At 38.5% G+C, this 16009-nt stretch overlaps 1 protein-coding gene and 1 non-coding gene across 3 annotated transcripts in view; both read right to left on the bottom strand.

Moving 5' to 3' along the window:
• The window catches only part of BUB1 (BUB1 mitotic checkpoint serine/threonine kinase), a 40757-nt gene that overhangs the window by 3869 nt on the left and 20879 nt on the right, over positions 1-16009 (bottom strand). For both annotated transcript variants that reach the window (XM_045808956.2, XM_087863681.1), the window contains exons 15-19: positions 15486-15567; positions 12957-13131; positions 11150-11237; positions 7482-7720; positions 6183-6326 (exon numbers count right to left, since the gene is read on the bottom strand). In XM_045808956.2, the coding sequence (XP_045664912.2) occupies positions 6183-6326; positions 7482-7720; positions 11150-11237; positions 12957-13131; positions 15486-15567 (728 nt within the window). The remainder of the gene's footprint in view (positions 1-6182; positions 6327-7481; positions 7721-11149; positions 11238-12956; positions 13132-15485; positions 15568-16009) is intronic.
• On the bottom strand, positions 9521-9660 carry LOC123799976 (small nucleolar RNA SNORA29). The gene has a single exon (XR_006781780.1). It is a non-coding gene; the product is annotated as a small nucleolar RNA SNORA29 (small nucleolar RNA).

Here is a 16009-nt window from a genome sequence, read left to right as displayed (position 1 = left end):
ACAGAAGCTGTGCTGCTGGGCGCCAGGCCTGCCACTGAATGGCAGGAACAGGGCACACATCCTCTCTTCACCAATATTCTCACATCAAAGGGGTAATGCCCATGCTGTCTACTTGGCAGGACTGTCGTGATGTTAGAAAGAGCACACAAAGGTCCTCTGTAAAGTGCTGCACGAAGCTGTGCCATACACATGCCTTTGAAAAACGCAAGTGTTTTATACCTCGATATGAAGGGCAAAGTATAATAGTACCAATATTTCTAACAGAATAATTACAATTTTTTTATTGAAGTAAAAATTTTATTTTAGAATAGTTTTCAATTTATAGAAAAGTTGCATAGACAGTAGAGTTTCTGTTTTCTCTGCACCCAGTTTCCCCTACTGTTAGTGTTTAATGACCACAGTACCTTTGTCCCAAAGACAGAACCCACATTGGTAGATTACTAAACCCACTCCTTATTTGGATTTCACTAGTTTTTCCTTAATCCGTCAAGTCTCCTTAGCCTCCTCCACTAGGCTGTAACAGTTTCAAACTTTTTGTTTTAGGTGACCATGACAGTTGCAAGGAATATTAGTCAGATAAATTGTAGAATGTCCCTTAAACTGGATTTGTCTTGCTATTTTTAATAACAGTGGGGTTGTTGGTTTGGGGAGAAAGACAACTGACATAAAATTGTAATAGATTTTAATTGATTTTAAAAAACCCACATGTTCAAAATCAAGTATAAAAAAGTAGACTTCTGGTTTCTGGCATGCTAAGGAGCTTGGAAGTCATCACTCCACCAATAATAATAATTAAAAAAACCAAAATCGACTGATAATCAACTAGTCTTCATAGATCCATTAAAGAACTCAAGTCATAGGGCAAACTGCTGCCCTTGAAACTGGGGAGACAGATCGGTGGATACAGAGAATAAAGTGCCAGAACCAAAGCCACCACTGGAGCCAGTATGAGGGGGATTACAACACAACTAATGCCTCAGATCTTATTTCAGAACAAGTCTCAAGGGAAGCTCGAAGCCAACAGGGGAGGCAGAAATAAGGCACAAACGGAAACTTTAGCCTCTACAATGGCAGCAAACAGTAAACAGCCTAATCTCAAGCCAGATAAATCTTACACTAGAGGCCTATTTTATCTTCGTTCCTTTTACCCAGTAGATCTGGCTTCCAACCAAAATTACAAGGCATACTAAAAGACAAAAAACAGCTTGAAGACACAGAGCAAGTATCAGAGCTAGACACAGATATAGCAAGGATTCTGGAATTACACCACCAGGAATTTTTTTAAAATTATGATTAATACGCTAAGGGCTGTAATGAGAAAAGGATAAAATTCAAGAGCAGATGGGAAATGTAAGCAGACAAATAGAAACTCTGAGAAGGAATCAAAAGGAAGTGCGAGGAAAAAATCCACTGTAACAGAAATGAAGACTGTCTTTGATGGGCTCTTCAAAAGGCTGTAAATGGCTGGGGAAAAAATCGTCAGCTTATAAGAATGCCAATAGAGACTTCCAAAACTAATTTGCAAATAGAAAAAAAAATTTTAAAAGATAGAAAAGAATGTTCAAGAGTTGTGGGACAAGTACAATTGGTGTGACATCTGTGTAATGGCAGTATTAGAAGGCAGAAGAAAATGAGAAAGGAACAGAAAAAATAGAGTAAGAATAGTTATGAAATTTCCAAAATTAATGACAGACACTAAAACAAGGATCTAGGAATTTTAGAGAACACAAAGGCAGGAAAAATAGCCAGAAGTCTACACCCAGGCAAGTTGTATTCAAACTGTAGAAAATCAGAAAAGAAAAAAATATTGTAAGCAGCCAGTGGAATGAAACCACTTTACCTACAGAGAAGCAAGTAGAAGAATTACATTGACTTCTCTGGAAACCACACAAACAAGAAGAAAGTGGAGTAAGTGTTAAAAGGAAAAACCACCAATCAAAAATTCTGTATCCAGTGAAATTATCCTTCAGGAGTGAAGAAATAAAGACTAGCTCACACAAAGATTGAGGGAACCTGTCACCAGTAAGCTTGACTTGCAAGAAATGTTAAAAGAAGTTCTTCAGAGAGAAGGATGAGGAGATAGTCCAGAAACTCAGATCAGAAGAGTGTAGGAAAAAGCAATAAATGAAGATAAAATAAAATCTTTTATTTTTCTTATTCTTAATTGATCTGACATAAGTATTCAAAATAATAATTGCTTCAATGTATTCAGTAAGCACAGCTTAAAAAAAAATGAGTGACAGTACTGTTACACGGGATAGGAGGGAAGAATTGGTAATGCTCTCTTATAAGGTACCTGGCATTACCTGTGCAGTGTTATAGTGTTCTTTAAAGGTGGACTTGGATTAGTTCTAAATGTATACTGCAAACTCTAGGGCAACTACTAAAAACAGAAAAAATGAGGTATAATTGAAATGCTAGTAGAGAAAATGAAATCACAGAAATACCCAATTAACACCAGAGAAGACAGAAAGAGGAGGAGACAATAAAGGAAACAAAGAACAAGGGCAATGAATAGAAAACAGTAAAAAATATAGTAGATATTAATCCAGCTATATCAGTAATTTTTCTAAATACCAGCAGACTAAATATACCAATGAAAACAGAAACTATCACAGTAGATAAAAGACCCAGCTATATGTTGTCTATGAGAAAAACACCTTAAATATAAAGACATACATAGATTAAAAGTGAAGGGGTGGAGAAAGATACACCATGCTAACATTAATAAACAGAAAGCTGGAGTATCTATACTAATTTCAGACAGAGCAGGTGTCAGAGCAAGGAAAATTATCAGGCATAAAACAGGGCAATGGATGATGATAAAGGATCAGTTTTCCAAAAAGACAAAACAATCCTTAATGTGTATGTGCCTAACAACAGAGCATCAAAATAGTGAGGCAAAAATTGATAGAACTGCAAGGAGAACAGATGAATTCACTATCCTAGTTGGAGATTTCTACACCCCTCTATCAGTAACTGACAGGATCAACAGGCAAAAAATCAGTAAGGGCATGACTGACTTGAACAGCAGCACCAATCAACTGGATCTGATTAACATTTGTAGAATACGTCACTTAACAACAGCAGACTGTACGTACTTTCAAGCTCACATGGAACCTTCACCAAGATAGACCATTCTGGGCCATAAAACACACCTTTACCAAATTAAAAAACAACAACAAAAAGAAATCATACAAAGTATGTACTCCAACCACAGTGGAATTAAACTAGTAATCAATAACAAACAGTAAGATAGCTGGAAAGCCCCCAAACACTTGGAGATTAAACAACACGTATTAAATAACACATTAACCAAAGAAGAAATCTTGAGAGATTTAAAAATATCTTGAACTAAAAGAAAATGAAAACACAATTTAAAATTGTGGGGTGCAGCAAAAGCAGTGCTTAGAGGGAAATTTATAGGATTAAATGCATATGCTAGAAAAGAAGAAAGATCTAAAATCAGTAATTTTAGCTTCCACCTTAGAAAACTAGACAAAGAACAAATTAAATCCAAAGTAAGCAGAAGAAAAAATAATCAGAGCAGGCAAAACAAAACAAAACAAAACAAGAAAAAACTGCCTGCCTAATGAAGACAAAAGAAAAAAATTGCCTAACTAAGACAAAAAATATTAGAGCAGACATCAATGAAATTGAAAATACAACATCAACAGAGAATATCAATCAAACAAAAAGCCGATTCTTTGAAAAGATCAATAAAATCCATAAGCCCCTACCAGGCTACCTAAGAAAAAAAGGGAAAGGACATAAAATACTAATACTGGAAACGAAAGAGAGGACATTACTATAGATCCCATGAATTAAAAGGATAATAAGGGAATACTCTGAACAACTCTGTGCCTACAAATTTGATAACCTAGATGAAACGAACCGATTCCTTGAGAGACATACTCTACCAAAACTCACATAGGAGTATGAGATAAGAAATCGAATCATTAGTAACTTTCCTAAACAGAAAGCACCAGGACCTGATGGGTCCTCTGGTGAATTCCACCAAATATTTAAGAAATTGTACCAATTCTCTACAATCTCTTTCAGAGGATAGAAGCAGAATGAATCCTTCCTAACCCCCTCTATGAGGCCAGCATTACCCTAATACCAAAACCAGACAGATACACCACAAGAAAACTACAGAGCAGTATTTCTTATTAACATAGATGTAAAAATCCTCAACAAAATATTAGCAAATCAAATCCAAAACAAGTATAAAAAGAATTATTTACCATGACCAAGTGGGATTTAATCCAGGTATGCAAGGCTGGTACAACATTCAAAAATCAATTAATGAATCTCTATCACCTGAACAGACTAAAAAGAAAAATCACATGATCTTATCATAAAAACAGAAAAAGTGTTTGATAAAATCCAACACCCATTCATGATAACTTTCTGCAAACCAGGAATAGAGGGAAAAGCCTCACCACAAAAGATATATAAATGGCAAACAAAAAATGTACAATATCATATGTAATTAGGAAATTGCAAATGAAAAACAATAATGATAATTACACTTCTATCAGAGCAGTCAAACCCAAACAACTGCCCACACCAAATGATGGCGAGGATATGGAACAACAGAGATCTCGTTCATTGCTGGTGGGATTACAAAATGGTACGAACTCCACTGGAAGGCAGTGTGGCAGTTTCTTACAGAAGTAAACACACGCTCACAACATCACAACTCCTTGGTATTTATCCAAATGAACTGAAAACTTACATCCACACGAAAACTGCATGGGAATTTTATAGCAGCTTTATTCATAATTGCCAGAACTTGGAAGAAACCAAGACGTCCTTCAATAGGTGACTAGATAAGCTGGTACATTGCACAATGGAATATTACTCAGCGATTGTAAAGATAGAGCTTTCAAGTCATGAAAAGACATGGAGGAATCTTAAATGCATATTGTTAAGTGAAAAAAGCCAATCTGAAAAACTTGTATACTGTATGATTACAACTATATGACATTCTGGAAAAGGCAAAACTATGGAGACAATAGTCAAAAGATTAGTGCTTGTCAGGGTTTTAGGTAGAGGGGAGAAATGATGAATAGATGGAGCACAGGGGGTTTTGGGGTCAGTGAAACTATGACACTGTAATGATGGATACTGTCATTATACATTTGTCAAACCCCACAAACCGTACAACACAGAGAATGAACCTGAATGTAAACTGTGGACTTTAGTTAATAAAAATGTATTAATATTGGCTCATCAACTTTAACAAATGTACTGCACTAATGCAAGATGTCAATCGGGGAAGCTCTGTGTGTGTGTGTGTGTGTGTGCGCGTGTGTAAAGTATCTTGCTAGAAGTCTTGCTCCCACTATTATTCATATCCACCCTGTTAACCATTTTCCTTAGTTTTGAGTATACTTCAAGGATTCTCTAGAAATAGCATTGCATATGAATATATGTTATCTTCCCCTTTTTAAGAAATAAAAGGCAGCATATAATAGTAGTCTGCCCTTAACAGCATGTTTTTTTTTTTTTTTTATTAATAATGATTTTTTATTATATTATGTTAGTCACCATACAGTACATCCCCGGTTTCCGATGTAAGGCTCGATGATTCATTAGTTGTGTATAACACCCAGTGCACCATGCAATACGTGCCCTCCTTACTACCCATCACCGGTCTATCCCATTCCCCCACCCCCCTCCCCTCTGTAGCCCTCAGTTTGTTTCTCATAGTCCATAGTCTCTCATGTTTCATTCCCCCTTCTTAACAGCATGTTTTGGACATCAATCCCTAGCAGTACAGAGCAACTATATTTTACTGTAGAGCTGTCCCACAGACACCTATGTTGTTTCCAATCTACTGTTTTTACACGCACAGATGTCATTTTGAATGTATGCAAGCAGATCTACAAGAAATTCTTAAAAGTGGATGTCTAAAAGTATATGCCTTTTTTTACTTTGATAGATACTGCCAAATTGCCATCTATAAGTGATAGTCTCAACAGCAATCAAATTCTAACGGTCATGGTTTAACAAAATGTTCTCAGCTTAGTTCTCTAGATAATCTAGAACTCTTTACTTGAGGGGGGGTGAGGCACAAGGGTGGTACCAGAAGGAGAATCACACACGCATGAGTTACCATCAACTTCCCATATAGAAGCAAGAGTTTAGCGTTTTATTACCCATATAGTCCTTACCCAGTTGGATCTCAGTCTTGGGCTTGATGGCTGGAAGTTTACACTGCCATTCGTAAGTATTTGGATAGGATCTCACTGGTTTAGAAAGCCCAGATAAAAGTTCGAGAATCAATGTATCATCCCATGGATTCTCAACAGTCAAGTCTTAAAAGGAATGGGAACAAAAAAAGAAAATGAATTCGGTACCCAAGGTACCAAGAATTTTCCCAAAGAAGCTACAGATAAAACAAGTACAGACATTCATTAAATACGAGTTCAAAAGCCTTATCTTTAAAAGAGCATGGATTCAAGTAATCACCATTTGCAAAAATCAAAATGGCTAGTTCTATACAGTTGTTATTTGTGATCAAAAAATTTAGATAAGTATTTAATTGTGACAAAGGAAGCGAACACCAAAGGCATCTGTTCCACTTGCCTGGAACTGCTAGATTCTGCCTTTAACAGAATTATGTCTGACTGGATGTCAGTTACTTCTAACATGCTCAGATATATATTTTGTAACTTGCTCTCCCACTCGTATCTACAAAATGCAAAGACTTTCAATACTTATACGATCTATGAGCAATCTGCATGCATGAGATGTACTCTGGGTTCACAAAAAAGAAATCATTTTTAAAGGGAAGAATAAAGCTGCTGTTTAATTTAGCATGCTATAAAAATTTTAGTCATAGTTATCAAAGACTAATCCTGCATGGTTAACATTTACTTAGTGCTAAGCGTACGTAGGACCCTGTTCTGAGTACTTTATGTTTAGTAATTCAGTTGGTCCTCATAAGAAGACTCTGAAGTAGGACCATCACCCCCACTTTATAGAAAAGGAAAGAGAGCCACAGAGAACTGAAGTAATCTTGGCCAAGATCACGTGACTGCCTAAGAGCGGGGAGCCAGGATTAGAACCTAGTCCGTCTTCAGAGTCTGTATTCTTAACCATGATGCGAGAATATCCAAGGCCATTTCTGTGTGACCAGGGGAAAGGAGGTAAGCCCGGAGCCTGTTTCCTCAGCTGTAAAATGGGGATCCCAGTCTTAAATTCAAATCCTGCCATAGTAGGCCCTCCAGTTCTAACTCCCTCCTCCAACAGTAGTAATTTTGACACCCTCTAAAATAAAACGAATTAATTTGCCCTTCAAGTGTGTTACTGTTGTACCGCCCGGTGACCCAGTTTGCAAGTTCTGTCTGAACTTGTGTTCTACTCAGTGACATTCCAGTCCCTGTCTTTGAGCTTCTTTCATGGAACAGCTTTTACCGGGCTATTGTCCTTATTCAGGGACACAATTAAGACTGAACATCTGTTCGTACTTGAAGCATCGACATTCTCAAGTGAACTAGTCTGCATCCGTTCTGCTCGGCGCCCAGCGCTGGCGTCCGGCGGCTCTTCTGCAATGACGAGGTTGGTGTCTGTGAGTTTACAAGCCTCAAGGCTCTGCACTACCTCGCTGGTCAGCACGCCACCTGCGGCAGGCTGGCTCCCACGGAGCAAGGGTGCCGAAGATACGTCTGCAGGGAACGCTGGTTCTAGGCTTTTCTCTTGAATTGGACTGGATGTGTTAAAGGGATAGACAAGACGAAACAAAACACATGATTACAAGTCTATTGGGTTTGATCACAAGAAAGTCCCACAAAACAGTTTCCTTTTCATTCTGTGAATGACACTTCAAAACTGCTTTACAAAGAGTTGATTAAAGCATTTTCTTCAGACAAATATATGCAAATACACAGCCAGTAGAGTATGAGTAGAAATAAAATCAAAGAGATGGAAATATAGTCAATAAATAGGTGAGGGAACACAATGGATATTCTTTAGTGGGAAGCATGAGGGGTGGGCTTATTTCCCCAAGATGTCATCAGCTGGGGATCAAGACTGAATATTGAACTCTATTCCAAAACGGCTCCTTTTACAGCACTGAAACAAACAGAAGATGTCATCACCCAACAACCTAACAAGCTTCTTTCTGTACACACACGTATCGGGTCGATTTGCATCATTCATGGACCCCATATCTGTAAATTCTCCTACATGCTAAAACTCACTCGTAATCCCCGAATCAGTTCTCATGGTGCTTTTGCAGACATGCAGAATGGAGAAAACGTTTAGTCACCCAACATACACGTTCCCAGGGGAAGTGGAATAAGGCAATGAATGCTCTGTGTTCTCGTGTCGGCTCTCACACTGTAAACCAGTGTCCTTTCGCAGTACACTTAGTAACATGTTTTCTGTGTTTTTGTGATTTCGCTGTTTAAAATGTCCCCCCAAGTGCAGTGCTAAAGTGTGGTCTAGTGTTCCTAAGCGCGAGAAGGCCGCCATGTGTCTTACAGGGAAACGTGTTAGATAAGTCGCGTTCAGATAGGAGTTATAATGCTGTTAGCCCTGGGTTCAATGCTAATAAGCCAACCATATTTATTAAATAAGGTGTCTTTAAACAAAATGTTGTGGACAGAGGTTCACAGAAACCTAACTAGGAACTAGGAATGATGGTTCAGTGTTGGGTAATTCAGGGTTTGCAGTGAGTTTATACAAAATAACAAGTGCAAATAGTAAGAGTCGACTGTGGATCTCCGCATGCATAAACTCCGCCTTTACACCCCCACACACACAAACACATGTGTGAGTACGCATCGTTATAAAAATAAATATGTACATGCAACGTCACGTTGCATTCTTACTTCTTGACAGGCATTTTTCCTAGTAGGAATTTTTTTTGAAAAGAAACTAGTTTTGGAATAATTTCAGATTTAAAGAAATGTTGCAAAGATCATAGAAAATTCCCATATACTCCTCACCCAATTTCCTCAAACATTACCATTTCACGTGACAGCAGCTCCTCTGTCAAAGCCACTAAATCCACGTTTTTTATACTACTCTTCACTAACCTCCAAACTTCATTTGGATTTCACCAGTTTTCCCACAGGACCCTTTATTTGCTCCCGGATCTAATCGTGGATACCATGTTGTATTCAATTGTCATGTCTCCTTACTCCCTTCCCATCTGTGACAGATTCTTAGTGTTTCCTACTTTCCAAGACCTTTTCAGTTTTGAGGAGTACTGGGCAGTTGGGTTCCTTTGATGTTTTCCTCATGATTAGACTGTGAGGAATGTTCCAGAGGTCAAATACCCTTCTCAATGCATGACTACCATGAGCTGTCACTTGTGAAATTAACCTTGATCATTTGGTAAAGGTGGTGTCTGCCAGGTTTCTCCATGGTCCTAGTGTGGATTTTAATCACTACCTGCCATTTAATTCAGTAGATGTATGCTGGAATACAACAATTCCCTGGTTTTTAGATATTAAAAGCATTTCCAACATTTTAACTAATTTTTAATTTTAATATTTTAATTAATTTTCTGTTCAGCCATTACATATAGGAGGAGGACACAAATAAATCCTCCCTCTTCAGATCATGGCAATTTTAATCTTTCCCACAAGCATAGCCACTAAGATCTATTATTGGGAGAAAATGTGGTAGTCAAATGGGAGTATTTCCAATATTTGTATTACAACACAACACATATTAGGGGTATCCATGAACACAGAAAAAAAGGCTTTCAAACCTATATAAATTGTTACTAGCTACCCGAGTACCCAAATTACTGTGGGTACATAAATTATTGATAAAACCCTTTTCCCTTCTCCATGAGAATTTGAGTTTTGGTTAACTTTCTAGTTCTTCTCCCTTGAAAACTGGAAAGGCAAGAGTATCACAGTCACCACTGCTTATGGTAAACCATAACCATGACTGGAACTGTATTCTAGTTGGAGAGAATAAGAAATATATGCTGGGAATCCACAGCTTCAGGCCTCCGGTACGAGGACTCTCGTAACGGGCCTATTCCTTGTGGGGACTCTGGCATCTAAATCGATAGTGTTGCAAGAGCCACTGATGCCATGGAAATAAGGCTTCTAAGCTAGGAAACTTCTGTACCTAAGGGTTTCCTTGTAACTTAATTGTCTCATGCAGGTCAAAGATGATAGCGTCTTGGATAGTTATTTCCCTGGCAACTGATTTTTGTCCTATATATTTCTGTATTAATCTTATGCCAAGTGTGGCCTATGGCAGTCTTGTGAGTCAAAAGTTTAGTCACGTGTAGAAGATTCCTGGTGGGCAGTAATAGACTGTGCCTATTGGGCAGAATTTTAAATTAAAAGGCAAGATCTGTTCATCAGCATTGATTTTATTATTAGGGAGTTAAGTATTTTCTACATGTTTATTCATTTTTTTTCTTTTCTAAGTTCTGCTCATGTCTTTCATCCAATTTATTTACTGGGGTCCTAGTTTAAGAAGAGGTTTTTAATAACAAGAGGCAGCACAACATAGTGGTGAGAGCAAGGCTTCTGAAATTAGAGATATGGGTTGAAATTACAGTGCTGCAAATTAGAAGCTGTATGACTTAAGTCATTTCTTTAACTCTCTAAACCTGGTTTCCTCATCTGTAATGATGGAAAAGAGTAGTTCCTACAACTAAATTAACTAAGGATTAATTACAGGATATAGTACATAAGAAGTATCAGCATTACAATGGAATATAGCAAGTACTCAAAAGATGACAGCTACGTTCAGCGTCTGTTACATTAAGCAGACTATTCAAATAGGGTGGAATTTTACCTCTGCAGAACGCTCATGTATGCCACATCTGCATTTTGCACCAATGCCTACGAGGCTCTTGTCCTCCTCTTGAAAGAAAGTTACTGCTTTTCTCAATTAGAATGGGTATAAAAAAACAAACATGTGTTTGCTCAGTTCTGCAATAGTCTTTCCACTAGGTCAAGGTCTTTGGCTGGTAAGAGTAAGGCGGTTCTGCTCTCAAAATGAGCAGAAGTCACTCACAGGAAGTGCTCCCACAGATCTCCGCTACCCCGGCTGCTGCTCACTGCCCTGATGGATCCAGTGTTTAGGTTTATCACCGGATGTGTATCTATAGAGAGTAGCTTCCGGCTTTTACCTGCAAGTCAAAAAAATCTCACAATACCTGAACTTTCTGTCTTTGGAGGGTCCCGCCATGTTTTCTTCACGAGAATCCAGAGTCACATGGGTGCACTCTTTTGTAACCACATTTTCTGAAAAACGTAGACAATTAGAGACAGACACTATGCATACATATGATCTGATATGGTTATAAAGTCCAGAATTCCTTTTTATACTGAATTTTGTTATAATTTCAAAATGGTATTCCATGGTAAAATGTTCCATAACATTTTTAAAATGGGGGAAAAAAATCAGTAAAAATATTATTACTACTAATATTGGTGAGCATTTCAACTTCACACATCCAATCCTTCAAGAGGAAAGGGTCCAAAGGGTGGCAGGCCCGCTGTGGGCAGAGTGAGCAGCCCGAGATGTTACTGGTAGGGGTGGAGGGCACACCGGGCTTTAGGAGAACCCGAGGACAAGGACATGGAGAGTAAAACACCGCAATGCATCTGGGGGGCAGAGATTTGGGCGTCTTTCCGTCTGACTGCTTTATTTAGTCAGTTAGTGTTTAGCTGATTAAACTGATTTATTAGAGTGTTTACATCAGGAAGATACCTGGCAATACTTACCATCACTCCCTTTAACCAAAAACAAATGAATAAATAAAAACTACGGGAAGACAAACCGGATAGGCAGAAATGTGGAGTATGTATACTACATATGTACACACAGCACTATAAATAGCCAAGTATTACACTGGACTAAATGTTATCAGATATCGTGTCACCAGACAGGTGCTAATACTTTTTAGAACTAGAACGTTAGCTTCTATTTATTCAACCGAAGTGCAAATACTCCAAGAATAGCCAATATTGACTCTCTGAAAGACTCAACTGATTAAACTCGTTTTCCCCAAATGGAAAACACTTTAACATTTTTTTGTTCAAGTAGCAAGCTTGTGATGGCACCTGGCAATTGTCCAAATTTCAACTGAACTCTCCCTCAAAATCCAGAAGAGAAAGGTAATATACTGGGTTAGTACTCTAAAAACATTTTTTTTTTACTCTTTAGTTAAAAATTTTTAGGTCTATAGGCTCAGACTTCACATTAAAATGTGCTTCCATGTAGGGGAGGGAAATTCTTTGACAGCTCTTTCATTGTACTGCTTTCGGGAACAATTATTATTTTTAATAAAGGGGTCAGAAGTGATGGAGTTTGGCTAGTAAAAAACTCATAAAAATGGTAAAGTGGTCCTTTACTGTCCTTATATTTTATAGGTTGGTACTTAATAGGGAATAATTAAGTATTTGTGCTCAATGACAATGTCATATATTAAGGTTTAATGCAGATAAAGATCTTTGATATAGGAGTGTTAGGTTTAGGGGAAATAAGAAATATCTGTGCGTTTTATCGTTAGTCTCTTCAAGTCAGTCATTAAATAAAATAAGAAAATATGACTTTCCTGAGTGTGTAGTACTTGGCTACAACTCTAAAGTAATAAAATCTCTATTTTTAGCATTCAAGCAACTTAACCTGTCCGTTGTGGCCATTTTGTTTGTAGTAAACATAACACCAACCTATATCCTGTACAAACGGGTTGGACTTGGCATATCTGCCTTTAAGTGCTTCTGGAGGTTTTTCTCCTAGTCTACCTATCAGCTAAGTTACTAAGTTTCTAAAATGCACAGACTTTCAGAAAACAGTAAGCCAAAAGGAAAAAAATCACACAGGTAATAATACAGTAAATGGATTTTAAGTTTCCTCTGCATGATCTTAAACTTCCGTTTAGAATTTCCAAGAACACTGTAACCCTGAAAGAACTGCAGCTGGCAGAAGACAAGACACTCGAGTGGTGCGACCCACACCTTTATCCTCCAGAGCAGGCCCTGCATCCGCGGGTGGTTTGATGAAAGGCGTGGACGCGAGCTGTGCGGCAGCCGTGAAGTGTCCGGGGCTCTTTGGACTGGGCGCCAGGGTTCTGTCGCAGCGGACACCCCAGACGGTGGAGTCATCCAAAAACTCTCCGGCGTGAGGTACTTCCTGCGACAAAAGCTGAACTGAAAACAACAGCAACAGTCGCCCCGTTTTGTCATTTAACTCATTGATACTGCTTAAGATTCAAAAAAAATAAGGAATTAAAGAAGAAACAGAGGTCACCCCTGGTAACACAAAGTCAAGGACGTTAGGGTTCTGTTCTTGTCCCCGGAAGAGGGACACTTCATCTTTAACGCACCCCAGCACAGTCACACTGTATTCAAGGGTTGCATTTTTTCCAATTTTTACTTTTTTTTTAATTTGAAAAGTCTGGATTTATAGACGAGTTACAAAGATTGTAGAGTTTCCATGTGCACGTCATCGAACTCCCTCTGACGTTAACATCTTACAGAATCCCGGTGCATTTGTAAAAACTAAATAATCCTACTAACTCCAGATGCTATTTGAACTTCATCCTTTCCCCACTCGTGTCCCTTCTCTGTTTCATGCTCCAGGTCAGGATGCCACGTGATTTAGTTGTCACATCTTGTTGGGTCTCCTCTGACCTGTGCCAGTTGATCGGTCTGTCCCAGTCTTTCTCACATGGACAGTTTTGAATACTGGTCAGGAGCTATGTAGAAGGTCTCTCTCATTTAGGTTAAATTTGGCCTTTTCTCATGGTTAGACTGGGGTTACAGGTTTCGGGGAAGAATATCAGGGGTAAAGCACCCTTTCTTATTACATCTCATTAAGGGACACATGATTTCAACACAGCTTATTACTGATGAAGTTAACCAATCACCTGGTGAAGGTGGGGTCTGCCAGGTTTCTCCTCCGTAAGGAACTGTTTTTCCCTTTCCCGACTCTTATTTGTCAGAAGCAGGTGACAGCCTAGCCTACCCTCAAAGGGAGGATCTACCTCCTGAGAGAGGGATATCAAAGAATTTGTGGACAGATGTTAAAATAACCACATAATAATTGGAGTGAGATACTGCAAGGTCATACAAATATCCTGTTTCTTCTTAAAGTTCCACTTGCTAATTTTAGTATTCCCGGCGGAGCTTGCCTAGAACAGTGACCACTGTAGCGTGCCAGTGGCGATTTTCTATTATCACTCATTCCTTCCACATTTCGTACCAGCAATTCTTCTGTAAGGAAGGTTTATTTTGTCCTCCCTCCCATTTGTTTATATTGAAAAGGATATTTATTTTATTTCTTGGGTTATAATCCAATACTACCTTATTCTACTTATTTTATTTGAATTATGCCAGGTTTGGCCACTCAGCCTTGGCTCCTGAGTTCTTTTGTTTTGCTATCTTTTTTTTTTTTTTTGTAAAGCACTTCCTGACTTTCTGGCACCACAAGATGTGCTAGGCTCATCTCGCATTTTCCTTCTTTAGCCCCAGAAATAGCGATTTCTCCAAAAATGCCATGGTCAAGTTTTAGAGTCTGTCCACAAAGACAGAAGCTGCTGAGTCAGAATTATGCTTGGCAAAACCATTCAGTTACCAATAAAATGCCACCCATGGTTTTTATATATAGTGCACAGTTTTTACATAGCCACCATATCTCTTCTAACACTGGAAGAAAAACTGGCTGGTTGTTTCTCTTCAGGTGGATGCAGGATAAAACAATTGGCTTGTACATACGGACAGGATGTAAAAAATTCATCATGGCTTTTTTGGTCAAAACACATCCGGTTGAGTAGTTCAGTGAAATGCATCTATTAATTGATGCACTGTATTTGAAATCCAGTCCATTATTTGGAAATTTTTAAGAAGTTTTAAGAAGGTCAAGAAGTTCATCAGAAGGATTAGTGAGCTGAGTGATAATTTATTTGGAACTAAAGCTCTGAGCCAGGGTTTAGCATAGCTCTTCAGGACTACTCTCTGACCAATCCCAGCCAGAGGGCTGGGCTGGGGCGAGTGGAGAGAAAGCACACCACACGGTAATACTCAGGGCTAGGGGGGAAGCTGCACATGGGCTGAACACAATGGCTGCCATGCCAGAAGAATGCTGTGGGCTGGCCAACTGCTGACACTTGTCTGCTGAGTTCTTCTGACGATGGACCAGTCCAATTTAATACAGACTTGGTGGGTTTTCTAATATTCCACTGTAGGTCTCGCTTCTTGGGTCTAGGAGAATATATCCCCCACTTGTTCTTCCTGCCACAAGGAAAGGCTCTTTGAGGGCCAGGATCCTATCACTGTTCAGTTCCGACATCTACCACAGTGTGTGATACATAATAGATACTTGAATAATTGGAGAATAACGTTCCCCCAAACCCACTCTCCATATAACATTGTATTTTTCATCACAGTTTATTGTATACTATCTCATTTGATTGGCATATCACTTGGCAAAATAAAGAGGAAAGAGTTGTAAGACTCCTTTCATGGTTGAAGCAGTGATTCACTTACATTGGGTTTTGAAGGAAATCTGCTTACAGAGCGTTCTCCAAAGGTCCTGGCTCCTGCAGGTTTATTTTTAGGCTGTGGTAATCTAAGGAAAGATTTGTAAAATTATAAATCGTAAATATGCTAAAGGAAATACTACCATTTAAATGAGACTTTAGGAACATTCTCTACTTATCCTATTTAATTAGTTAATATTTATATGCACATCCTTTACTTTTACAGTAATTGTAGGAAAACAGTGCAAATGGAATTAAATTGACTATGTATATAAAAACAGATTCACAGTAACTTAAGAGAGGGTAGAAAAATATAAAATCTCTACTACACTGAGTTATAAATTTTAGGAATAAAGAAAGAGGTAGGACCATGGCCAATAGAAAATCATGGACGGCATACGCTTCCTTCTCTGTATCAATCCTGCAAATATAAACAGAGCACATACAGATACCTGTACTGGTAAAACTCATTCACACCTGATACAATTTCAGCCCTATGGAATCCCTCAATTCTCTCCTCATTTGTAGCCA

This window comes from Ursus americanus, chromosome 7 (assembly GCF_024610735.1).
Source record: "Ursus americanus isolate L20-20 chromosome 7, mUrsAme1.1.p, whole genome shotgun sequence".
Classification (NCBI taxonomy): Eukaryota; Metazoa; Chordata; class Mammalia; order Carnivora; family Ursidae; genus Ursus; species Ursus americanus.
Note: the sequence above shows the minus strand (reverse complement) of the source record. Positions and strands in the feature narration are given on the sequence as shown.